At 42.5% G+C, this 27089-nt stretch overlaps 1 protein-coding gene across 2 annotated transcripts in view; it reads left to right on the top strand.

The window, feature by feature from the left end:
• LOC147902929 (uncharacterized) overlaps window positions 1-22767 on the top strand; it is a 38458-nt gene extending 15691 nt beyond the window's left edge. Inside the window, exon 6 of one of the 2 annotated variants that reach the window (XM_087374268.1) lies at window positions 21892-22767. In XM_087374268.1, coding sequence (XP_087230394.1) covers window positions 21892-22037 — 146 coding nt within the window. In that variant the 3' untranslated portion in view covers window positions 22038-22767. The remainder of the gene's footprint in view (window positions 1-21891) is intronic. The other variant, XM_087374267.1, reaches the window with a different exon arrangement.
• Window positions 22768-27089: the final 4322 nt, after the last annotated feature.

Below are 27089 nucleotides of genomic sequence, written 5' to 3'. Positions count from 1 at the left end.
ATGGACAGCATTCACTATTGGCTCAATAGTCACAGTAGATTTCGAGGGTGACAAGGTAGAAGCCTCACCCTCCTGCTTGGATGCCTTGGCTTTCCCTTTTACTGAATTCGTCTTGGCAATCTTAGCCAAGAGAACGGGACACTTATGCCATACGTGCCCTGGCTTATGTTTCTTACAACCGAAACATTTTCCTTCCTTAATCAACTTCCTCTTCTCTTCGTCAGTCATAGAAGGAAATGGCACCCATCCAGGACGTGATTGGCTATTCACATTCCTTACAAGAGCTTTACCCTTCCCTTTATTATTCTTAAACCGGTTTGGTTTCCTAAAAGTGGGTATATTATTGGTCTTAGATGATGACCCATACTCCTTATTGAAGGGTTTACGAGGATTCAATTTTCTCTCGGCTATTTCAGCCAGCTTAGTGAGGTCCTTAAGCGTGGTCGGGTTAAACATTTCAACCTCGTACCTTACTTTTGGGCTTAAAGCTGCTAAATACTTCTTTCTCCTATCTTCCTCACTCTTTTCGGGTAACTCTAGAGAGAGTTTCCAAAATCTGGCTGTAAAATCTGCATTACTCTCATTATCGAACTGCCTAAACCTCTCCCAACGAAAGGTTAGGTTCTCTTCATGCCTCGGTGGCATGAAAGTGGTTTTTAGTTGCTCCACAAATTTAGCCCATTCATGAATAGGCTCTTTTCCTGTTTGTGACAAGGACCACCACATTAGAGCATCCTTCTGCAGATGCAATGTGGCAAGAGCAAGCTTCTCTTGCTCGGTCTTGTCTTGATGGGCAAAGTATAGCTCAAAATGACGAATCCAATTGAGGATTTTGTCAGCCTCCCTTGCCCCATCATATTTGGGGAACTCAATTCTCTCTCGCGGTTGGAATTTGAACCTCTTAGAAGGGTTACTCAACTCTTCATCCCCGAAGTTTAAAGTCCTCTTAGTCCCTAATCTTGTCATAATGGACTGCTCAATCATATTGCTAAGCTGGAAAACCAGCTTATCAACAGGAGTCTCCTCTCTTCCTCTTGCACTTGGATTAGAATCCATGTGTATTGGGTTTTGAGTTAAAGGCGTGAACTCATCACCTTGTTCTTGGCTGGTCTCATTTCTTCTTTCATTACGAAAGGAGAACTCCCTATCAGTAGGTTCTTGAAGGAGAGACTGCTGTAAATCTATTTGTGGGTTATCATACTCAAGATGTGTATAACTCTCACCTAATCCATCCTCTTCAAGAGGGGGTGAAGGTGTTCTTTCTCTCTCTCCTTGGGGTAATGGAGGAAAAGGAATAAGTTCATTGTTATATGTCCCTTCCCCTTCCATTCTTTCCTTTTATTAATACAAGAGAGAAAATGTCTTGCTGTAATTTCAAAAAAGAAGGTTTATTTTACAGCAAACTTCAAGTGTTGTAGAGGTGGTGGTACTTATCCGACTCCCGCTTCGTTTGTGTTGAGAAAACACTTAAAATGACCTCCTTTCCCTTCTCTTTGAAGCTTTTCTTCTTGTATTTCTGCTGTAAACTGGTACGCTCCGTTTGGGCTACTTGTTTTGAGCGGATTGGAGCTCTAGATACCGTTATAGGGGTTACTTGATGGGTGGATCACTCCCTTAAAATCTTATTCCGATCCGACTTCCGGTTGGGTAGAATGGGAATCCCTTTTTCTCACGGTTTAAGGGTACATTCACATGGGGGGGGGGGGGGGCAAAAAGAGAGCACCCCGTTCGCCGTTCGCCGTTGAAGGCCAAAATTTTTCAGAAAAACCCCCTTGTCTGAGAACCTCGAGATCGGTCGATCGTGATCCTTTTCCGCCAACCTCTCTTACGACTTCCGTCGTTCACAACTGTCGCCCTCTTCTCGTCCCACTCGTGGATCGTCGCCGCTCTGATACCAAATGTGAAGATCCACGCTTTTCGAAAATGCAAATGTGTGCAATGCATGCAGAATTTGAATGCCGATTGGCCCTCCAATGGGGAAGAGCGTCCTCATGAGAGTACTTGTTTCTTTTTCGACCTACATGCAAGGTGGGAGAGAGATGACGGATGAATGCAATGTGGTAGAAAGAATGCTACGTGAGATTCACAATGAAAGGGTGATACCCTTTCATTAATGTCCCTTGAGATCACTCAAGTTCCATCTTCCCATTTACACCTACCCTTAGCCTATGACCCATGCACCTACCATTCAATGTACTCTAATGCACCCTTTCCCTTTCCTATTGCCCCTAGGACCTAGACACGTGTGTGCACATCTTTATTAATAATCATTGGCCAATGTTACATAGTTTTGGCGAAACTATTTACACCGCTTGATCGATCATAAATACAAACATATAACCGCACCATCAAATTGGCGCCTAACAATAATAAAGTTCTAATGACTATTAATTAACTAAATGATCATTTCTCTTGTCATGACATTGCGGTAGGAGCAGTCCTCCTTCAAGAGGGAAGGCCAGTAGCCTTTGAAAGCAAGAAGCTTTCTCCCTCTCAAAGGAATTGGCCAACTCATGAATTGGAGTTGTATGCTGTTATCCATGCTTTGAAAACATGGAGGCATTATTTGTATGGTTCAGAGTTTTATGTGGATGTGGATCATGATACTCTGAAACATTTTTGTAAACGGCCTGACTCGAGGGGCCGCCAAGCTAGGTGGGCAGAGCTCATGCAGGAGTTTAATTTAACGATTTGGTACCAAAGAGGAAAAGATAATAAGGTTACTGATGCGTTGTCTCGCATTATGCACAATATGAGTTTCACGGTATTAGAGAGTGCTCTAATGACCGAGATCAGAGAAACTCAAAAGGTGGATGAGTTTGTCCAGAGCTTATGGCCTAAGGCTCATGTGTTAAAACCCGGGGAAAATAAAAAGGATGACCTGGCATCCAGAAAAGGCCAAACATATGCAAGATATACCATAAGGGATGGTATGCTGAAAAGAAATGGCAAGGTTGTAGTATTTAGTCAGAATGATCTCAGGCAGAGTCATTCGACAGTGCCATGATAGCCCATGTGCGGGACACCCAGGAGTCGAGAAGACATGATGATCTCGTGAAGTGAGATTTCTTTTGGCCAAAGATGAAAAAGCATATTCATGAATATGTAACACGTTGTTTCTCGTGTTAGGTAAGTAAGGCCGAGCGGGTGAAGCCACCCGGACTTTTACAGCCCTTGGAAGTACCACTAAGTAAGTGGGAGAGTATTTCCATAGAGTTTATTGTAGGGCTGCCTACAACACAAGGAGGGTATGATTCTATCCTTGTGGTGGTTGATCGTCTAACCAAGATGGCTCACTTCATTCCGACTAGAGAGTCTGTTAGTGCCCCGCAAGTAGCGGATTTGTTTATTAGACATATATTTTGTCTGCATGGATTGCCTAGATCCATAGTGTCAGATTTACCGGTCATTTTTGGACCACGGTGTTTGAGACACTAAGGACTGAGTTGGGAATGAGTAGTGGGGATCATCCTGAGACGGATGGTCAGATGGAGAGAGTGAACCAGACTTTAGAGGATATGCTGAGAGCATATGTGTCATTGAGGCAACATACATGGGACAAGTGATTGCCATTGTTGGAGTTTGCCTACAATGATAGAAAACATTCCTCTACCGGGTTTAGTCCGTTTGAGCTGAACTATGGTTATAGACCAGCAAATCCAACTATAGTTGGAGTACCTCAGAAAGTGCCTAGTGCCGCGAACTTTGTAGTTCAGATGCGGGAGATGCTAGCACTTGCGAGAGCTAATATCCGCCAGGCTATGGATAGAGCCAAGGTGTATGCGGATGAAAACCGGTCTATAAGAGTATTAAGGAAGGAGAAAAAGTTTTTCTCAGAGTTCCTTCGCACTCGAAGTCGTTAACTTCAGGAGAGTGTGCTAAGTTATCACCTCGATATTGTGGGCCGTGGTTAATTCTAAAGAGAATAGGCAAGGTAGCCTATAAATTAGAATTGCCACAGGGGTGTAAGGTGCACCCGGTTTTTCATGTTTCGTGCTTAAATAAATTTTTACATACAGGTGACTGGTTTTGTTTCAGGAGATAGAGGATAATGCGAGGCGCAAACCAACAAGAATCCTGGACCGAGGAACAATGCAAATACGAAATCGGAAGATACCCATGGTGTTGGTTGCATGGCATGGTCAGCCTCTATCCGAAGCTACCTGGGAATCCGTATACCAGTTGCGGAGAGTGTTCCCAGACTTTATCATCGAGGACGCTGATGTCTGAAGAGGGTTCGAATTCTCTGTCAGCTCGTGTGCTTCAGCAAGGTTGGCTGGGAGGAAAGAATTGGTGCTGCTCCCGTGATCTGCCGTAGGAATTAGAAGTTGTCTGTGACACCTTACGCTCTTACAGGGCTTTGCTTGAGGACGTGCGTGATGAGATGCCTTTTTCTTAGTAATGTGAGCCTTAAGCGTGAGGATGCCCAATACTCTGGTGGCACAACAAGAACTATACAGCCATAACACTCTAATATCACCATGCGTAAATTTGAAATAGCCTTCCCTCCCTCTCTTCTTGAAGAGTCTTTTTTCTCAAATTATTATATATATATACCTTTTTAAGACTAGAATAAGTCCAATCATACAAATTTATATTTTTTTGTTGTTCTAAAGACCAAAAATCTACACAGAAAATAAAAGGGAAAAAGAAAAAGAAAAAAGAGAGGTAAACAAAAACTTTTATGAAAAACAAAAGGAAGACATACTTAGCAAGCAAAGCAAGACTTATGTCTTCATCAGTGCCCAAGCATAAGCAGCTATACTGGTTTTCTAAAGACCCGCGGGGTCTCTTCTTAAAGATTCTTTTTTATCATTAGCTAATCCAACAAAAGTGAAAAGTTTCCTATAAAATCAAAATGTCATCATATATAAAAGAAATGTCCCCTCTGCCTAATCTTATATTTCCTTGACCAAACCAGGCCAAAAACATATAGATATTAATAAATGATAGGAAATCTGCAGCAGCACCCCTTCCACGGTTTCCTACTGTTTCAAGGAGTAAGATGCCCTATGCCGGCCATCAGATGCCAAGCCAAGAACAAAGCCTACTACTGGAAATGAAAAATCAGCAATTCATCAATATACCAAAGCCATAATGGACAATAGGAAGAAATCCAACTTGTGCTTTAAGTGCGGGGAGAAATGGACCCCTAAGCATCGGGATGTGTGTAAGATGCAGAACAGTGGTTAGGCCAAGCTTAGCATGATCATTAAGCTATTTGATGATGAGGATTTGGTTGATGCTATAGATTCTTTGGATGCCTCTCATGATGAGATGGCAACTTGCAAGAACACAAGATTTGGATGAAGCTCCTGATAGTGGAGGCCACAAAGGGAACTGATTTTCCTTTTGATCCGGGTGGTGCTACTATCATGATGTTCATGGTATGCAATCAATTGACATTCATCCCACTCATTGCATGCGAGGTCGTAGGACTACATCTTTTCTCGTGGAGCATCAGGATGCTATGCCTTTTCATGCACGTGAGGATGCTCATGGTAATGCTCCTGTGGATGAAGAGGAAATTCATTGGGATGCCCAGCCAACACTCTATGCCATCTCCCTTCATGCTTTGATGGGTGCCAAAAGTGCTGAAACTATCAGATTGAAAGGGATGATTAATGGCAGGACCGTTTTGAGAACTGTGATATGCAAAATTGGTCTCAAAATTTTGCACATGTGTTTGTTGATATGCCTTCACACTTGTCCCCCAAGGAGAGATGATCATCATGCCATAGTCCTGGAGCTTGGAAGTAAGCCAATTAATAAGGCCCCATACCGCCTCTCTAAGGTAGAATGGGAAGAAGTGGCAACACAGGTGCAACAATAGCTTGAGAAGAATTTTATCTCTCATAGCACTTCTCCTTTTGCATCCCCAGTACTCCTGGTAAAGAAGAAAGACGGTTCATACCGCATGTGCATTGACTAGAGAGACTCGAATAAGGCTACAATCAAGAACAGGTTTCCGATCCCCAAGATAGATGACCTGTTGGATGAACTCAAGGGTGCTCAATTTTTCACTAATATATGCCTAAATGAATCCAGGAACATTCCCAAACTCATCCTCTAAAAACACAACATAGTGCAGTTTCAATCTCACAATACTCACTCATAAGATTGAAAACCATAAACTCCATCACGCATAGCAGGGACTAGCTACTATGACATCCCCACAGACGTCATCAACGCCCAATAGTGGGTGTAGACCATAGTATTAAAAAAATATGCTCACACATACAAATTCACACCCCCACACATACTTGAGCATCCATATCTACAAAGTCTTCGTATTGAGTTTCCGTCGGCACTCCGAAGGTAAAGGGCAAACTCAGTCATGACGAAGGCTAGCACTAAAGGAGAGAGCTAATCAAAAAGTACTCCAAATCTCTTCATTCAGGCTACAACTACTTGTGAAGTCTAAACGATTTCATTTAAAATTTTAGTCTCTCCCAAACGAGCCTCTAAGCTTGATTGATTTGAGGTTAGGCTACCATCAAATCAGATTGAAATAAGGAGATAAGCACAAGACAGCCTTTTGCACAGAGACAGGTTTATATGAGTTCAAAGTGATGCCTTTTGGTTTGACCAATAAAGTTTCGAGGCATTCATGAACAAAATTGTGCAGCCTCTTCTTTACAAATGTGTGATGGTGTTTTTTTATGACATCCTCATTTACACCAAGGATAAGCAGGAACACATCGAACATGTCAAGCAAGTGCTGGAACTTTTGAGGTTGCATCAGCTTTATGCTTAATCCAATAACTGCACTTTCATGGCAAAAGAGGTTGAGTATCTTGGTCATATAGTAAGCACGGATGGAATTCGGGTGGATCCAACAGCCAAGGTCAAATGCCTAAGGAATTGACCACAGCCACAGATCCCACTCAACTTAGAGGCTTTTTGGGCCTTGATTCATTTTACACGAGATTTATTGAACATTTTGCCAAGAAGTCCCTCTCACTCGTTGAAAAAGAATGCTTTCAAATGGTCCGAAGAGGAAAAACTCAGTTTTGAGGACCTCAAAGATTGAGTAATGCACCCGTACTTGTTTGCTCGGATTTCTCACAGCCCTTCATTGTAGAGACAGATGCAAGTGGCAAAGGCCTGGGGGCGGTTGTGACACAAGAGCATGGAGTTATAGCTTTCAAGAGCAGAAAATTTGAGGCCAAGGAATTGAATTATCATGTTTATGACCAGGAAATGTTGGCTATCCTACATGCTACTTGTATGGTGGCAAGATTAAGGTTAAGACGGATCATAGGAATTACTTTCTTACACATCGCAATTTGTCCATGAAGCAAATGAGGGCCGAAGAATCATCAACCGGCTCTACCGATGCTGTGCAAAGGAATAAAAACTCTTCTTGAGCTTTTCGGATTTCCATCACGGAAACCAACGGCCCCTGAGGTACATCTTTCTCACCTCGCAAGACATAAAGCACATCATTCATCTTGAATTGATATACGTGCTTTTTCCAATCAATGGCTGGATTCTTCCTAGAATGCCACGCCATACCCAGGGCTATATCTGCATGAGCAAGCTTGGTCATTTCAAAATCAAGCTTCTCAGCATAGTCCTGAATACGAAGCTCCAACTAGGTAACCCTTTGGTCCCATACTTCAGTTGAACTTCCATCTGCCATCCTGACTGTATACGCATAGTCAGATGGACTTGTCTTTAATTTCAGTCTCTTCACGAGCTTGGAGTTAATCACATTGTGAGTTGACGCCGAGTCAAACAACACAATGACATTATGATTGGCCACTTGCCCTGTCATTTTAATTAACTCCGTATCATTAAAGGTTGTATAACCCGTTGCTGCGGGCTTAGATAGGATGTTATCAGGTGCACTCGTTACTAGCTTAGCAACAGACACACATAACAAACAAGGTACTAACCTCTGAGAAGATCCCGCTAGCTAAATCTGCATCTCTTTTGCTTTGGGACTTCCCTCCATCTCCACGTCGCATTCTGAGATCACCATCTCAGCCATTCGACGATCTTTGTTACGTGGACAATCCTTCCACTGATGAGGCTGAAGGCATTCAAAACACAAGCCTTCTCTCCTCGCTTTTTCCCTTTGTTCTGGGTTTAAGGGAGACTTAGACTAAGCCCGGGCTGCCATTGGGGTTACTTTCCTCTTCACATTAATGGTGGTACTTGGTTTAGGAGTTTCAGCTGGTTTCGCCTGCTTGGCTTGACCACTCGGCTGAGAACTACTCCCTTTACTAATCCATTTCTTCTTAAACCCAGATTTCTTCGGATACCCATACTGGGTTCCGACCTGTGCAAACCCACTTGGCCTGCTGCCCTTGGCATCTTCATAGTTCAGGGCTATGGCTATTGCATCATCTAACGTGTTCGCGTACTTAGCCCGAACTTCCATTTTTATTCGATCATTCAATCCAAATATGAAATCTTTCACTTGGATTGATTGAGGCAGGGGTTCATCAACCTTCATTACACTCTCTCGAAATGCCACCGATAAATTTCTCTGACGAAGGTTCCTATATTGATCCCAGGCTCGGGATGCTTCGTCAGGAGGTAAGAAGTGTTTCCTGAATTCTCTTTTAAACCCCTCCCAGGTAGTGGATGCTATACCATCTTTTTGTTGTTTAATCCACCACCGATCCGCTACCTCACTAAACATGTGGATGGCCTCACGGATCTTCTTGATGTCATTTCTGATTTCACAAATGGCGAACGCCTCGTCCCATTTGTGTAACCAGGTCTCAATGACATCGGAACTACGGTCGTTCATCCGACCAGAATACTTTTCTGGCCTGTAATTAGCAATATTTGGTACTTTAGCCTTCCTAGGCTCGACCGTATGGACACTAGACTCCGGTTCCATTGGAGCCTTTCCCTTCTCCTCTCGAGAAGGTCTGGCAGACATACTGTGTATCGCTCTCCTAAGTTCAAACTGCCCTGGATTGGCCTGTAACTGCTGCGCTAATAACTGTTGCAAGGCATCCTCAAGTAATGCAGTCTTGCCAGATAAGGTATGAGCTACAGGGCGCGACACCTGTTGGGTCGGCCGGACTCCTGACTCACCAGGGTTCCTCCTAGAAGCCCCTTCTTCTGCTTCCATTTAGTTCAATGGGTGTTTTGTTGTGTTTTGTTTTGTTTTGTTTTCTTGTTTTTTTAAACACCGCTAGAAAACTGTATTTACAAACTGACGCAATTCAGTGTACTGGCACTCTGACACAAGCATATATCCCAAATAGCGCTTTTCCCTATCCTAGGGAAGCTCCTGCAAACTAACTCTGACTGAAGCACATAGGCATAACCTCAAGCATAATCTGTCCCTACTATAGCATCGAACCCTCATGCAGACTAATTATTAACGAGACCCTCTTCATGCAAGCGGAGCATCAACACAGATTAAGATCGGAAAAAAAACACAGAATTGACGAAGGCCAAAGAAAGCTCCCTGGTTGTTAACAATTTCGTCACAGCCTTCAGAATCGCTTTGTTCAAACCGTAACTGGCGAAATGTTCTCTGCAAAGTCTGCCCACATTTTCGCTCTGTCACTAGCGAGACGATCCCACATTTCCGCTCTGTCACTAACGAGACGATCTTTCTCTCCCTTGAATTTCGTCAGTCACGGGCTATCTGCGTCGAAGGGTCTCCCCGTTCACGAGCTACTAGTAAGCCCACAAATAGTCCTAACACACAGCAAATCCTGATAGCCAGTGCGGGAGGGCTACCAAATAGCGATTCGTCACCCTTGTACACGACCGCTTCCAATTACGCTGCCATCATGCTGTTCGTCGTCACGGACAGCCCCCTCCAAATTCGTTGTCGCCCGTCGCAGGTCAGCGTCGATCCCGTCCGTCCGTCGCAGGTCAGCGTCGATCTCGTCTGTCCATCGCGTGGTCACGAGTAACCGAATTGCTCCACGCTCCTAGTACTTCACGCATCCCACGCTCACACCGATCTTCATCTACCTGCTTTCCCAAAGGCTTCGCCTAACACCCGGCAATCTCCTGGAGGCAGTGCGGGATGACCACCGAACAGACACATCGTCTGTCAGATTGAAATCCGTCCCCTCTCTATCTCCTAGCCTGGCTCTGATACCAAAAGTCACAGACAACTTCTAATTCCTACTGCAGATCATGGGAGCAGCACCAATTCTTTCCTCCCAGCCAACCTTGCTGAAGCACACAAGATGATAGAGAATTCGAATCAGAAAAACATACGTGAATCCCACATTCTCTTCTCTCTCTTGCTTCAACAAGCCCCATCTCCCTAGATGGATCTAGATGCCACATGTCATCATCACAGGGCCTTCCTAATGCAACATTTCACCCCTCTCTTGAGATGCATTAATATCCTTTGCCCCTAGGCAACATTCCTTGCATTAGGCCCTTAGCCTTAGATCCACCTAGTCTGGTGCTATCAACCCTCACCTAGGACCTTGACATTAATTCCCTCCCGATCATTTACATGAAGCACAAACAAATATATATTACAAATATAGATCCTTTAAGGGAAATGTCGACTGATTCTTCCGAGGTCATGCTACCTCAGCTAGAGCGTAACATAAGGCTTTTGAAAGCATATCATCCATGGTCAATTACTGCCCATTTTCAGCATTCTGCTGCATAGTAATCCCAGCTGCCTAATGCACAGGCTGCGTCTCGCTAAAAGTGTTCACTATCAGAGCCATAGAAGCATGCAGCCCTCTGATTCTACCACCCAAAAGCATCCCTCTAAAAAGATGGCACGGTAAAAGTCTAAGAAGAGGACTGATCTCTTTCCTAGCTGCCCTGCAACCCAAAACCATGTGGGGGTTAAAGGTCACTGTGCCTTTACCCCAGTTATGTACAATACTTAAACACATATATAAATGAATGAAAAAGAACATTAGGGTGGTTCTGCACCCACCAAAACTTGTGTGGCTCTCTGTTTCTCTCTCCCTCTTCCGTTCTTGCTTCCGTTGAGAGCACTCTCAACTGGTATCAGAGCCCGGGTGATTTAGCTGAGCGTGCGTAAATGCGTAGAAGCTCAACAGCTCTGTGGGAGGAAGGAGAAGCTCTGTGGGAAGCTTTGTGGGTGACTTTACTTGCATCCGAGTGTGCAGAGACCTTGGAGGAACCTTTGGAAAAGTCACTTTGGTTTTACGAAGTGGTTTTGAGAGCCTGTTAAGTGTTTTCAAAGAAAAAGTCGTTTTTTGAGCTTTTCCCTGTTCCGTTCGATGGCAGAGACTCCGTATTGACTTGTAGAGGCAACTATTGCTTGCTTTTGGTGTCCACTTCACTTCAGGAGCTTGGAAACACCTTCATTCTTGAATCTGGGATCATTTCATTGGATTTCTGACTCACTGTGTCAGTTTCTGCGTTTTTTGTCCGGGTGTTGGAACTCAAGTTTGGAGCAACCATTTGCAAATCTGTCAGTTTCAGTGGACTCAAGAGGTCCTAAAACTTCTATGTTGCTCATCATTCGCACTCCGGTGGAGTTTACAAACAGCTTTGTCTCCAAAAACGTTTTTCAGTCTGTGTGTTGGATCCAGTGATTGAGACCACGGTTTTCAAAACCGTTTGTCCCATTGCGTTTTGGATGCCCAAAAATCCCTACCTGTCAGTTCTTGCGCGATTCGATGGAGGATTTTCAGAGTTATAGATCTCTGTGTATTCGATTTCGTCTCTCTGTTATGCATTTCTCATTCTAAGGTTTTGAAACCTTAGATTTATGCCACATGGCAGTGGATAAGTGTTGACTCCCATTTCTCACTCATCGGTTGGGATTTTGGAGTTCCGGCAGAAGAGAGATATTTGTAGATTTTCTTGCTGAGTCCGATTATGCAATGGTGTCCATGCTTTGAGGCATCTCAGGTTTTATTTTCAGTAGCGGTCATTACCGTGGGACTACGATTTCTTGAGCATACCTTATGCAGATCACTTTGGTTGCAGTTTGAGCAGTGTGCGCTCATTCGTGGTGTGCATTGGGTTGCAGTGGATGATTTATAGGCCATTTGGATGCATTGCGGTCCTTATTGGATGCGCTGATAGGTCCAAATTATCTTGTGGGATGCTATTTTTATAGACGCTTTGCACATGGATGCTATTTTATGCTGAGGGACAGCTTTGACACATTGCAGGTGATGCACTGATAGTGCTATGCTCTCTTGGATGAGATATTATTGATGCATATGCCAGTGGACAGTGTTTATGCTTGAGTCATTTGGCACTTATTGGCATTTTGGATTGCCATTGTAGTTGGCATTTTCTTTTGGGCCAGATTTGCTCATATGGATGCATAGTACATGCACATGAGTCAGATGCATCTTTTGATACTTTGAGCTTTGACTTTTGGTGATATTTCAGTCTAGTGTGACATACACATTTGGATGCACCTGGTATTTGGTGTGATTCTCTCTTACAGGCACTAGCATTTGGGATTTGGCTTTATTTGCATCATGGCATCCTCTTCCATATCTGAAAAGGAGTTTGTCAACATTAAAAAGTTTGATGGGACAAACTTTTCTTTGTGGAAAGAACAGATAAGGAATGTGCTTATTCAAAAGAAGCAGATTAAACCCTTGGCAGGGATTGAAGCTAAGCTTGCAAATATGTCTGAGGATGATTGGAATGAGTTGGATGCATTAGCAAAGTCTACTATTAGACTTCATCTTGCAGAGTCAGTTTATTTCACAGTAGTAAATGAGCAGACTACGGAAGATTTGTGGAAGAAACTGTGTGCCACTTATGAGAAGGAAACTGCCTCTAATAAAGTTTACCTCATGAAGAGGTTGTTTGAGCTGCAGATGAAGGAAGGGGTCTCAATTGCTTCTCACTTGAATGAATTCAATATTATTTTCAGTCAGCTTCAGGCTCAGAAGATGAATTTTGATACGGAGACCAAGGCAATATTTCTCTTATGTTCATTGCCATCCTCATGGGATACCTTCCGTACAGCTGTTAGTAACTCTGCACCTGGTGGAGTACTGAAATTTGATGATGTTGTGGGTAGCTTGTTGGCCGAGGAGATTAGACGGAAGTCTATGGACGGCAACAAGCAGGATGCAGCCTTAAATGTGCAAAGGGGCAGATCACAGTTCAGGGGAAGTCCCAAGAAAGAGGGAAGTCTCATAGCAAATCCAGGGCACGGAACATTGAGTGTTACCACTGTGGCAAGAAGGGCCATATGAAAAAGGATTGCTACAAGCTGAAAAGAGAGTAAAAGGATAAGAAAAAGAATGCAAATTGGGGTGCAAATCAAAAGGATGAGAGTCCAAGGGAAGACAAAGGAAAAGTGAAGATCGAGGAGATCAATGCAGTCACACATGATAGTGGCAATGACGTTCTCTTCATGTCTAGTTTATCTGCAGAGTTGCTTACCACTTCAGATGATGCATATTCTCAGGATTGGATTTTGGATTCTGGTGCTTCATTCCATGTTACTCCCCATAGGGAATGGTTCTCCACTTATGATAGTGGAAAGACAGGTTGTGTGCATCTTGGAAATGACTATGCATGTGACATAGTGGGAGTAGGTGACATAAAGTTTTCTTTTGTAAATGGGTCTGCATTTATTTTTAAACATGTAAGACATGTGCCTAAGTTGACCAAGAGTCTTATTTCAGTGGGTCAGCTAGATGATGCTGGTTTTCACACCACTTTTGGCTTTCAGAGTTGGAAAATTCAGAAGGACTCTATGCTTTTGGCCAGGGGTGCCAAGTGTGAGACTTTGTATCCCTTACATGTATCAGGGGTATTTGATCATGTTGTTGCAATAACCGAGCAGCCAAGCACTTCTTTGTGGCATTGCAGGTTGGGGCACATGAGCCAGAATGGAATGAAACTCTTATGCCGTTTGGGTTCTGTACCGCATTTGAGTTTCTCTGATTTTGAATTTGGTGAGCATTGTCTCTATGGGAAGCAGACTAAATCAGCCCATAAAAGAGCACTTCTTTGTGGCATTGCAGATTGGGGCACATGAGCCAGAATGGAATGAAACTCTTATGTCGTTTGGGTTATGTACCGCATTTGAGTTTCTCTGATTTTGAATTTTGTGAGCACTGTCTCTATGGGAAGCAGACTAAATCAGCCCATAAAAGAAGGAAAAGAAAAGAGTTTGAAAAGCTTGATTTGGTGCATTTAGACGTATGTGGTCCCATGCCTACACGGTCATTAGGCGGGGCTGAATACTATGTGACATTCATTGATGATGCAACTAGGAAAGTGTGGGCTTATGCTATAGCTCGGAAGAGTGATGTACATACTCTTTTTGTGAAAGCCAAAGGAGTTTCCTACTCCGATCACGCGTGATGCGCATATCAAGAATATGACCTGCAAGTCCCAAATCCTTCATATCAAAGGCCTCATGCAACTTGGCCTTTAATGCATCTAGCTCATAAGTATTCTTGCTAGCCAATAGCATATCATCCACATATAGTGCCAGGATTATCAGGCTATTATCCTTAGCCCTTTTAGTGTAGAGGTAGTGATCAATTTCACTCCTAAAACCCTGGGACCGAATAAAAGCATCAAACTTCTGATACCATTCTCTAGGCGCTTGCTTAAGACCATAGAGACTCTTCTTCAGCTTGCAAACTAAATGCTCTTTGCCCTTTTCTTCAAAGCCTTCCGACTGCACCATGTAAATTTCCTCATGCAAATCCCCATGCAAGAAAGCTGTTTTGACATCCATCTGCATAAGCTCCATATCCTCTGATGCCACTAGTCCAAGCATGCATCTAAGTGTGGTCATCTTCACAACCGGAGAGAATATCTCATCAAACTCCACACCCTTCTCTTGCTTGAACCCTTTAGCGACCAAACAGGCCTTGTACCTAGGTACATCATCACTTGTGACCTTCATTTTGTAGACTCATTCACATGGCAATGCTTTCTTTCCATGTGACAAAGAAACCAAGTCCCAAGTCTTATTCTTCATAAGTGAACTCATCTCTGATTGCATAGCATACTCCCACTTGCGTTGATCCTCGCGCATCATAGCCTCTCTATAGCAAGAAGACTCCCCGCAATCAGTAAGCATCACATAGTCTACCCCTGGAACAAACCTATCAGGCGGGCTAGACACTCTAGATGATCTTCTTAAGGGCATTTCAGCTTGCTGTCCCACCTGCATATCAGCCATATTTGGCTCATCATTTTCACCAATAGATGATCCATCATCTACCCTTGATTGTATACCTGTGGGAGTACTTGGTGGTACCATTTCTTGCACATTTGGTGCATAGGCAGCTTGCTGTCTATCAACATATGCAGGTGGATTCACATCTTGGAAAGTGATTCTCCTCATTTCCACATCCGTCATGGGTGCCTTATGCATCTTCTTCTCATTGAAGACTACATCATGGCTGCGTATGATCTTTTTTGCTTCTGGATCCCAGAGACGATAGCCCATCTCTCCACTTTCACCATAACCTAGAAAGATGCATTTCCTAGACTTAGGATCTAGCTTCTTTCGAAGCTCTTTTGGCACATGTGCATATGCCTCACACCCAAATATACGCAAATGAGAGTAAGAGGGCTTCTTGCCACTCCATGCCTCTTCAGGAATACCACCATCCAAACTCTTACTAGGTGATCTATTGATCACATGCACTGCAGTCTTCATTGCCTCAGCCCAAAAACCACCAGAAAGACTTGCATTGGAAAGCATGCATTGCAACCTTTCTTGAATGGTACGGTTTATCTTTTCTGCAACTGGATTTTGCTCTGAAATACGAGGGGATGTGAGCTCCCTCTTAATCCCACGTGTATCACAGAAATGCTGAAAGTCATGAGAGAGATACTCTCCACCATTGTCAGTCTGTAGGCATTTAAGCGTTCTACCTGACTGATTCTCAACCAAGGCCAACCATTTCTGAAATACCTAGAACTACAAAAGTATTGTAGCGTTTCAATATGGGGGGGGAAGGCAGCGAGTACTCCATTGCCTCCATATGTGAAACTGAGTCATACGGATAGTCCCAAATCAGATGAGGAAAGGGCCATGATGGCTAAGGTTCCTTATGCATCAGTAGTTGGGAGTCTTATGTATGCTATTATAGCTACTAGACCAGACATTGCATTTGCAGTGGGAGTTGTTAGCCGATATATGGCTAATCCAGGAAAGAGGCATTGGGAGGCAGTTAAGTGCATCATGAGGTACATGAAGGGTACCAAGGAGATGTGCATCTGCTTTGGTAGAGGAGACATGCGTGTACTTGGGTGCACAGATTCAAACTATGCAGGGCATGTGGATAGTAGGAGATCCACTTCTGGTTATGTGTTCACCTTTGCAGGTGGTGCAGTGTCGTGGATGTCTCGCGCACAGAAGTGCGTTGCTTTGTCATCCACAGAGGCTGAGTATGTTGCAGCCACAGAGGGTTGCAAGGAGGCTATATGGCTTGATCGGCTAGTAGGAGATTTGGGGATTCATACAGGTGTACCAACATTGCATAGTGATTCCATGAGTGCTATTCAGCTAGCACGGAATCCGGTCTTTCATGCAAAGACCAAACACATTGAGGTCAGGTACCATTTCATTAGGGAGGTACTTGAGGACAAGCGCATAGAGCTTGTCTAGGTTCATACAGATGATAACCCTGCAGATATGCTGACGAAGAGTCTACCTAGTCAGCGGTTTGAGTATTGTCGTGTATTGATGGGCATTGGATAGTATGCTCACTGGTTATTCTCCCTTAAAGGCACATTGTTCTTTAAGTGGGAGGTTGTGGGGGTTAAAGGTCACTGTGCCTTTACCCCAGTTATGTATAATACTCAAACACATATATAAATGAATGAAAAATAAGATTAGGGTGGTTCTGCACCCACCAAAACTTGTGTGGCTCTCTGTTTTCCTCTCTCCCTCTTTGGTTCTTGCTTCCGTTGAGAGCACTCTCAAACCAGATCCAGGCATACTCACTAGTGCAATACTGAACGGATGCATACCTGTAGGCTGTAGGTCGGCCCAATATAGATGGCTCAGCCCCCATAGAAGCAAAAAACTGTGAGCCGAAAGGTGGCCGGCATCCATCAAAAAAGCGTTCTACGGCACAGAAAAGGCATCATTGAAATCAAGATAATCCCCATGCTGGGGTGCATGCAAGGGTCCAGAAAATGGGTGCATGATACCAATGCAAGGAAGGGGAAGGGGTAGATTTGGTGAATGGGGATAGAATTGGTAGATGGAAGAGAGAGGAAGAGGGAGGAGTGAGAAGTGAGGAAAGGGGAAGAGGGAGAGGAAGAGAGAGAGAAGGGTGAGGGGAAGAGAGAGATTGGGGGGGAGAGAGAGAGAGAGAGAGAGAGATAGAGTGAAGGCAACACGTAGGAGGAAGGAGGTTGGAGATAAGATTAGATGTCACATCAAAAGTGTATAATGAGGGGTGGATGGGGACTTATATAGTCCCTCCACATTTCCCACTTAAAAGGCCTCTACAGGGTCTCTAAATTAGCCCTTTTCCCCCCTTCATTACCGAGATGAGTTCAAGACTGTTCAAGATTGAAAGAGGGCACTATCAATTCAAGGTGATGTCCTTTGGACTCACTAATGCTCCTGCAATTTTTCAATACTCCATGAAATCCTTGGCCAGTTTTATGCCAAGCCTTGTAAACGTGCTTCATGGTTCAAAGGGTTGAGTATTTTGGACATATTGCACCCCAGCAGTAAAGCTATGGCCTATACCTACTACACTCAATTAGCTTAGGGGATTTCTAGGATTGACATCCTTTTATAGGAGGTTTATTAGACACTAAAAGAGGAGCAACTCTTACAGATTTGCTTAAGAAGGGTGCTTTTTCTTGGAACTCTTTAGCTCAATCAGATTTTAATGACCTCAAGGAAGCACTCTTAACAACTCCAATATTTGCAAGCCCTGATTTTTCCAAGCCTTTCTTGATTGAGGCTGATGCAAGTGGGAAGGGCATTGGGGCTATCCTCAAGCAAGGTCATGGTGTCATTGCATACGAAAGCAGGCAGCTGAGTGGCAAAGAGTACATCTTCCCTACTCATGACAAAGAGATGCTTGCTATTGTACATGCAATCAAGAAGTGGCACCACTACCTATATGGTAGTCATTTCACATGTGGATGGATCATAGGTCCTTGAGGTATTTCTGTTCCAAATTACTCTAACCAAAAAGCAAAAGAGGTGGTTGGAATTTATTCAAGGCTATGACTTTGGCATTGAATATAAAGGGGAAAGGAGAATGTTATAGCTGATGCATTATCCAAACTATGGTCATGTCAATGCTATGCAATTTCTACTATATACAAGGATTGAATTCATGATATTCAAGAGGAATACTTGGGGTACCCAGAAGCAGCTGAGGTCTTCATGGCTCTCCAAGATCCACAATGCCAAGATTTCCCTCAATATGCTTTGAAGAATGGTCTTTTATGGTATATGGATAGAGTATATTTGGTCCCTTGTTCTTCTTGGAAGAGATGCATAGCTCACCAATCGCTGGACACATTGGTTTGGGCAAGACCTATGACAAAGTGAAGCAAAGCTTCTATTGGAAGGGGTTATGGAAAGATGTCATGACTTATGTTGAGGGCTGTGTGCATTGCCAGCAAAACAGGACTGAGAACTCACTCCCAGCGGGCCTTGTACAACCTTACCTATCCCTAAGGGGAAGTGGACTCACATAAGTATGGATTTAATTGTGGGTTTTCCTACTACAGCCAAATGATGGAATAGTATATTTGCAGTTCCCACCAAAACCACATTTACTTCCTCAAGTGGCTGGCTAGTTTGTGGAGCATATATTCAGGTTGCATGGACTCCCAAAGCAGATCATAAGTGATATGGATGCTAAGTCCATGAGTGGATTTTGGAAGGAACTCTTCTCTCAGATTGGGACTAAGTTGGCTCCAAGTACAACATATCTTCCTCAAACAGATGGTCAATATGAGAATGCCTACAAATGGGTGGAAGAGTACCTAAGACATTTTTGCTTTGATACTCAAAAGTCTTGGGACAGGTGGCTGTGCTTAGCAGATTTTGCCATCATTCTACCAAGCATACCTCAATTGGTATGTCCCTATTTGAAGCATTATATGGGTGTCAAGTCCAACTACCTTCCAGCATGAGAGACCAAGTCCTTCTCAACCAACATGCCAAGGTTGAAGTGGGCAGGTTGCAGGCTGTTTTGCAGTTGGCCAATGATAATCTCCTCAAAGCTCAATCCCCTATGAACAAAAATGCAGACCAGCGGAGAAGGCATTGAGAATATCAAGAAGGAGATTGGGTCTACCTCAGACTGCATCCTCATAGGTATGCCACTTTAAGAGGCAACACTAATGCTAAATTGGCTCAGAGGTTTTATGGCCCATTTCAGATTCTAAAAAGGGTGGGAGACTTGGCCTTTAAACTCAGATTATCAGCCGTGTTTCATGTTGCCTACTAAAGAGGCATTGGGACCATTTATTCCAGCTGCAGCAGAGCTTCCTCCTATGGATGAATCAGGTCAAATTGACTATGTTCCAGAAAAGATATTGGGCTATGGAGACAAGATACTCAGAAACAAAGTGATGGTGGAGTATCGCATCAAGTGGAAAGGATTACCTGATGAGGGACCCTTTCTTTCATTTTCAGTTGTATTGCTTGCTTTCATTTTGAGGGCAAAATTTTTGTAAGAAGGGGAGGATTGTAACAGTAGGGCATGCTAGGGTTAGCAGTAGTCATTTAATGGGGGTCCCATTCATTGTTAATACGTTGGTATTCTCTTGTACTTATAGTGGGGATTCTAAGCTTCATTGTGACTCCGATTTGTGAGTCTGCCATGTGGCAGCCTGTTGTACTAATCCCATAAGCAAAGGTGTTGCTCACCCATGTCCCAAAATTATAAAAGAGGCTTCAGCTGTAATACAAGGACACCCCTTTCATTGAGTGCTTGTACTTCCTAAGCATCAGTTGAGAGCTGTACATGCAAGAAGGACAGCAGCATCTAGCAGCCATGCTAGCCGGCCCCATGGAGGTGTACATTCATGCCCTCTTCCAAGTAAGAGTGACCTTCCCTCTGCCCTATTCCTATGTTTTCTTCTAGTTCTTGCTAGATTTACAGCTTAGTCCCTAAATTAGCAGCAGATAGCAGTTCTAGTGGAACCCTTGCTTCAATTTGGAGAAGATTATTGGCTGGGATGTGAAGTCTTGTCACAAGAAGACACAGAAAGAAGCTCATAAGTGTAGTCAGTAAACATATGAACATAGGAAAAATAAATGAAATAAATGGAAATAGGATATCCAAGAATAATCCATAAATGCAGTCAAGAAAAGTTTAGGTTTGTTATAGACATGAAGGACTGAAAGCTGTAAGGAAATCGAGCATCAGGTGATAATGTAGAAAAGGGGGTAGGGGCAGATTAGAGAAAGGGGCTAGAAGAGCGGGGGAGAGAGGAAGGGAGAGGAGGAGGAAGATGGGGAAGAAGAGAGAGGAAGAGGTGGGAAAAGAGAGAGAGACAGAGAGACAGAGAGAGTAGGTAGCAAGTAGGAGAAAGGCAGGAGAGTAGATAGATAGGGGTCACAGCCAAAAGTGAATACAATGGGAGTGAGGTGGGCTTATATAGTGCCCTCACCTTTTAGTCCTAACCTACACTAACTTAGGCAGTTTTGCCCTTCATTATAAACCATCCCTCCTCAAAATTGCAGGTGATGGTTAGGCACTAAAGCTCCCTGCTATAAAAAGGACATACTCCATCATAGATGCCACCAGGGTCAAAAGGAAATGTGATGTATTCCTTTGCCTTGGGTGTTGAGGCACCTCCAGGGTCATGTGGGTGGTAAACCATCCGAGCAAGGCAGGTGCCAAGAGCAAGGCTCTGATACCTGTGTATAAAAGGAGGTAGGGGCAGATCAGAGAAAGGGGCTGGAAGAGCGGAAGGGAAACAAGGAAGGAGATGGGGAAGAAGAGAGAGGAAGAGGGGGGAAGAGAGAGAGAGGAAGAGGGGGGAAGAGAGAGAGAGAGAGCAGGCAGCAAGGAGGAGGAAGAAGGTAGGAGAGTAGATAGAGATCACATCCAAAAGTGAATACAATGGGAGTGAGGTGGTCATATATAGCCCCCTCACTACTAAGTGCTAACCTACTAACTTGGACTAGTTTTGGCCTTCATTACAGATAGCTAGAACGATTGGGACACCTATGACAACTAAGATAGTTGAGGCATTTAGGATCTATGGGGATGTCTAGAATACCTTGGACTCCTAAGGTATGAATAGATAATTCAGGTCCAATCTGAGGTACGTGACCCAAAGTTACAAGGGGGAATTGATAGAGCAGCTGACAGCAGAACAAAGCGGCTTGTGGAATTGGTTGGAGTAGGACAGCTAGCAGGTTTATTGTACGGCTATAGACAAACAGCTTACGGAGGAAGGGTTGACGATGGAAAGCGGAAGATGTGTATAGATTATGTAGATTGTGATGATTGTTCGGACCACAATGTGGTGTAGATGATGATCAACAAACTGGATGGAAGTAGCCGCTATACAGTTGCTATGAACCGACCATTGATTCAGGCAGCCCAAGGCAGACAAAGGATGCGAAGTTTAAGAGGTGTGTGAGGAGTAATACGCTTTGATACCAATGTATGGAAGGAGGATGCTACAAGAGGGAAGGAGGCGGCAAAGTAGTGGAGTGGAAGGTAGAGGAAGTGAAGAATTGGACAGTGTGGAGAGGTGGTGAACTCTGTATGTATGATTTCATGTGGGGTGGACTTCTTCCCTTGGAGCCTTGTGTCCCCCACCACCTTGGGGTTGGTTTATTGAACGAATCTATGGTTTGAAGCTCAGCAAGAACTGACTGTACTGTTTTGGTCATCTTCAGGATTCATCTTTTTATTGTATTGCAAGGATGGACTCGATGATTTCATTGTAAAGAATGTGGATACCATCTTCTTCGTTTAATGTTTTTCTTAATGCTTTGGTTTCTCACAGATGAGCGCATCAGATACGGACGAACAGATCTGCTGGATTTATGCTGCTCTTTAGATTCTGATCAACAGCTATCGAGTATCGATTTGAGCAAGATAATACCTGTTTGTTTGCTAAGCACCGAATCTCATGTGCGTCGATCAGTGTAGGAAGAGACAGGGTAATCATAACTAGGAAAGTAGGGCTGGAAGCATAGAACATTGTATCTTAGCTTTCAGCATCAATACATGCAGATCATTTTCATTTGCCAGAGAAATTGCCACAGTTTTTTTTGGGGGGGAACGAAGAAGGTTGTATGTGTCTTTGGTGGTGTGTTACTGAGCACACTATGCTATCTTCACAATCCAACATAGTCAGCTATAATGACAGCATATCTTTTCCTAGAGTCATGGCTGAAATAAAGTTGATTCTTGACTCCTGAATATGTAGATTGGGCTTTAGAGATGATTTTGGTTCAGCAACTAGCAACTGGATCTGTCTTTATATACGAGAACTTCTGGAAATCTGTGCCCCCTTGCTGTGGAGGCTCTGAGTGGTTTTTGGAAATGGATGGGTTGCACGAGTATAACAATGCATCTTACCAATCAACTCCAAAGAGTATAACAATGCTTGGAAAGGGTATTTCATATTATTTGCAGACAAACCTCCACCTCTCTGGTTTATTCAGTCTCTTTGCGCATATGAGGGCTTGATAACTTGCTGTGAAGCTATAGAATAAGAGGCACTTTATTCTCCAAGCATGTGGTTGCGAGTGTCCTCATTACTCTTTGTACAGTAAAATATCAAATTGGCTAATGCAGAACTCTAGTTATTTTCTGAATCTCCTTTATTTTCAACAAAGTGAACTAGGCTGCTCTATAGCCAAACTCTTGCAAATACAAGACGAGTATGCGTATGCATGTATGTATGTATGTATGTCTAGTTATGTGAGTGAATGTCTCCAAAACAGAGCCAAAAGGGTAGTATAGTGGAATTCGAATCTTGTGGTATTATTACTAAAGTGGCATTCCAAAATTAGAAAAGAAGTGTGATTTTGAATTATGTTCTTATGAATGAAAGGGTTTTGAATGGTTTTGAAATGCAATTGGCGGTGTTAAAACTACATGAATATTTGTAGGATCATAATATTGCAACATCATAGTATAAATCATTCCCAAAATTAACAAAACATCTAACACATTTCTTAGTAAATGAAATTATGAATAACAGTTACATGCATCATTCCAAAACTAATGAAAGCTATAAATATATTCGCTAAATTACAAATCCAATTAATAAAACAAGACATTACCAAAATTAATGTGCTTGAATGAAGATGACAAAAGATGAGAAGAATTTGAGGAAGGGATCTTACAATGGAAGAATGTAAGGTTTTCTCTCCCCATTTTATTTTGAGAATCTTGGGGTTTCTCAAAGTCTCTAATACTCTCTAAATTATGCTTGCAGCTAATGGAAGGCAGGAGGTAACAAAATGGAAGGCAGGAGGTAACAAAATGGAACTGTCAAAATTGATGTACCTCATATCTTTAATGGGGAGACTATCATAGGGAGTTGCAACTATGGGTGCCACCATTTATGTATTTGATGCAATGTAGATTGTTGATATGTTTGTTCTACCTACAATAAAATGTGATTTTATATTGGTATATTGCACTAACAAATGTCTACATACAAAGAATACAATCTATCCTTTTGTATTTTCATCTTTGCACTCCATCTCAAGACAATTGTAATTCGCACTGAGCTTTGTGATGAATTAACATAGATTCTATAATTAGTTATGATTTTATGAATTAAAGATGCATTTTATAATTAACTAATTTGGTAAGTACTTTCCAACTAATCTATTGCATAATCCACAAAGTTCTTTTGGAAGTAGACAAATGGGCTTGAGAATGATTTAAAAATACTTGTTTTCTTATCTGTTTATGTAATTATCAAGATAATCTGCTCAAAATTCTTGTGTTTTGTGCCAGTGTCATATCTTGATGGATGAGTTTTATTAAGCTCATCTGTTTTATAAGTATGTAAATTTTGAAATTGATTGTGAAGTTTGTGTAGTCAAGTTTACATGTAATTTAGGTTAGTGTTCTCGTTCTAATCAAGTTAATGCAAAATTGATTTATTGAAGCTCACATACCAAGGAAGATATTAGCTAGAACAGCATCGTCGTCTTTGCCCACATTGTACTCACATGCACAACACCTTGAGTCTCTCTCTCCCCACCCCCCGAACACACACACACACAGTGTGTGTAAATTTTTTCCTATTCCTATGTTTTCTTCTAGTTCTTACAGCTTAGTCCCTAAATTAGCAGTAGATAGCAGTTCTAGTAGAACTACTAGAACCCTTTGCTTCAATTTGGAGAAGATAATTGTTGGGATGTGAAGTCTTGTCACAAGAAGACACAAAAAGAAACTCATAAGTGTGGTCAGTAAACATATGAACATAGGAAAAATAAATGAAATAAATGGAAATAGGATATCCAAGAATAATCTAGGGGTAGATTTGAGAAAGGGGCTAGAAGAGTGGAAGGGGGAGAGAGGAAGGGAGAGGAGGAGGAAGATGGGGAGAGGAGAGGTGGAAAGAGAGTGAGAGAGAGAGAGAGAGAGAGAGAGAGAGCGGAAGATGAGAGGAGAGAGGTGGAAAGAGAGAGAGAGAGAGAGGGAGAGTAGGCTGGCTCATGAAGGTGATGTTTAACTCTCTCTAGAACTCAATTCCAAGACAGTAGTGCATAAGTCCAAGATCTTTCATGTCGAACTTTGCAGATAAGTCCTGTTTCATCTTGCTGGAAGCTATCATTGCTTCCTATTACAATCAGATCATCTACATACAAAAGTGCAATAGTAATATCTTCCCCTTGAACTTTGTAGTAGAGAGTATGATCGACATTAGACTTCATGTATCTCAGATTAGCAAAATACTTGGCAAAATACTTGTCGATTTTGCTGTACCAACTTTTGGGTGCTTGCTTTAAGCTGTAGAGACTTTTCTTGAGATGGCAAACCTAATGCTCTTTCCTTGGTTCAACATACCCTGCTGGTTGTTGCATGTAGACTTCCTCATCTAAGTAACCGTTGAGAAAAGCATTCTTGACATCCAGCTGATACACATTACATCTGCTGAGTGTCGCTAGTGATATCAAAGCCGTATGGAATCCATCCTTGCTCTCGAAGCATAAGTATCATCATAATCTTAACCATATTGCTGTGCAAAACCTTTTGCAACTAGTCGAGCTTTGTACCTTTCAATGCTTCCATCCGGATTATACTTCACTTTGTAAACCCATTTGTTTCCAATGGCCTTCTTTCTTGGTGGAAGGTCACATAATTTCCAAGTGTTTTTTTTGTACAACGCATTCATTTCTTCATTCATAGCAACTTGCCATTCTGGCTTGTCAACTGTGTCTTCGAAGTACACTGGCTCTTCTGTAGTCATGATGGTAGTCATAAGAGCACAATTGGTGGTTTCAATCTGAATTGCTTTTTCTTTCTGAGCATATGTCAACCTTGCTGGTGGTCTGCTTTCCCTAGTAGACCGTCTGAGTTGTTGCTCTTCTCGGGGTGTCTCTGGCAATTCTCTCTCTTCTTCATCAATTGTTTCTGTAGGTACTGAGTGATCGGTGTGATCATCTCCTGTGTATTCGATGTTTTCCATTCGGAGTCTTCATAAAAAATTACATCTCTGGAGATAATGAACTTTAGGTTGATTGAATCATACAACTGTATGCTTTGCTTTCTTCACTGTAGTCAACCATGATGCATTTATATGACTTAACATTCAATTTTTTGCGATGATCGTCATGTATGTGAGCATATCTTATACAACCAAATACGTGGAGATGTCCAATATGTGGCTTATATCGAGCGAATGCCTCATAAGGTGTCATATCATGAATCGGTTCGGTCGGAAGCCGATTAAAGCAAGTAGTTTGCAATGGCAATTGCTTCTGTCTAATATTGATTCGGAAAATGCTTCTCACTGAGCATAGCTCTAGCACTATCAGCTAAAGTCTTGTTCTTCCTTTCAGCATGTGCATGTGAATTGTCTTTGAATGCCATTACTTCTTTAAAAGTTCATGAATGCTGAAGACATGCATTTACCTCCTTTGAATGCTGAAGACATGTATTTACCTCCTCTGTCTGATCTCGTGACTTTGATTTTTCTGCCTATTTGGTTCTCAACCATGGGTTTGAATTCTTGAAATATGGAAAAGACTTCATATTTCTCTTTCAAAAAATAGAGCCAACAATATCTGTGGTAGTCGTCAATGAAAGTCAAGTAATAAAGTGAACCGTTGATGCTACAAGTCTGTGCATATCTCCACACATATGTGTGAATCAATTCAAGAATACCTCTTGCTCGAAAGGTGGTTCTACCAAAATTGGTTTGCTTTGTTTACTGAAGCAACATGCTTCACAAACTTTTCCTAGAAACTGTAGTTTCAAAAAATTATGATGGACCATTGCCGATATACCAAGGATCTTGATCTGGTTGATCAACTTGGTAACTGCATTCCCCTTTTGAGATTTATTGGCATAATGACTGTGACTTGAATGTCCATCGTGATGATTTCCTCTTCCACCTCAATTGTTGCTAGATTAACCTCCTTGGTCATACTACTTCTTGTGGCAATCTCTTTCATAGTGTCCAAACTTATGACAGTTGCACTAAATGTTTGACACGTTGAAATCTTCCTCTATTGGACTGATTTTCTCTTGGATGTTGACACTGATGCTGATGCTGCTGCTACAGATGTTGATGCTAACTTTGATAATGATTATGATGATTACCACTTCTCTGAGATGATCTGCCTCTACCTCTATCTTTACCTATGTCTGAAGCTATGACTGCTTGATCATTAGAATGACCTTTGCATGCTTGAATGGCATGAGTCCTGAGTTCTTCACCAAGTAACACTGACTGTAACTCTTCAGTGCTAGAATTTGCCATTGAATGGCAATACTCTGGACTAGATTCTCGTAACCCTCTTGTAGTCCATTGAGGATGACTTGAATCACCTTTGTAGGATTCATGGTCTCTCCTGCTATTGCGAGTTGATTGTTGTAATTCTTGATTCTGAGTACGTAAGCATGACCAATTTCATTGTTGTTGTGAGAACTCTGGTTGATCTGGTTTCTCAATGTGAGAATCCTGGATGTGTTCTTAGACTTATAAAGAGCTATGAACATATTACATAC

This window comes from Dipteris shenzhenensis, chromosome 4, assembly GCF_047967505.1.
Source record: "Dipteris shenzhenensis isolate YYH24624 ecotype China chromosome 4, Dip_SZ_1.0, whole genome shotgun sequence".
In the NCBI taxonomy this organism is placed as follows: domain Eukaryota; kingdom Viridiplantae; phylum Streptophyta; class Polypodiopsida; order Gleicheniales; family Dipteridaceae; genus Dipteris; species Dipteris shenzhenensis.
This window is presented reverse-complemented; position numbering and strand designations above follow the sequence as displayed.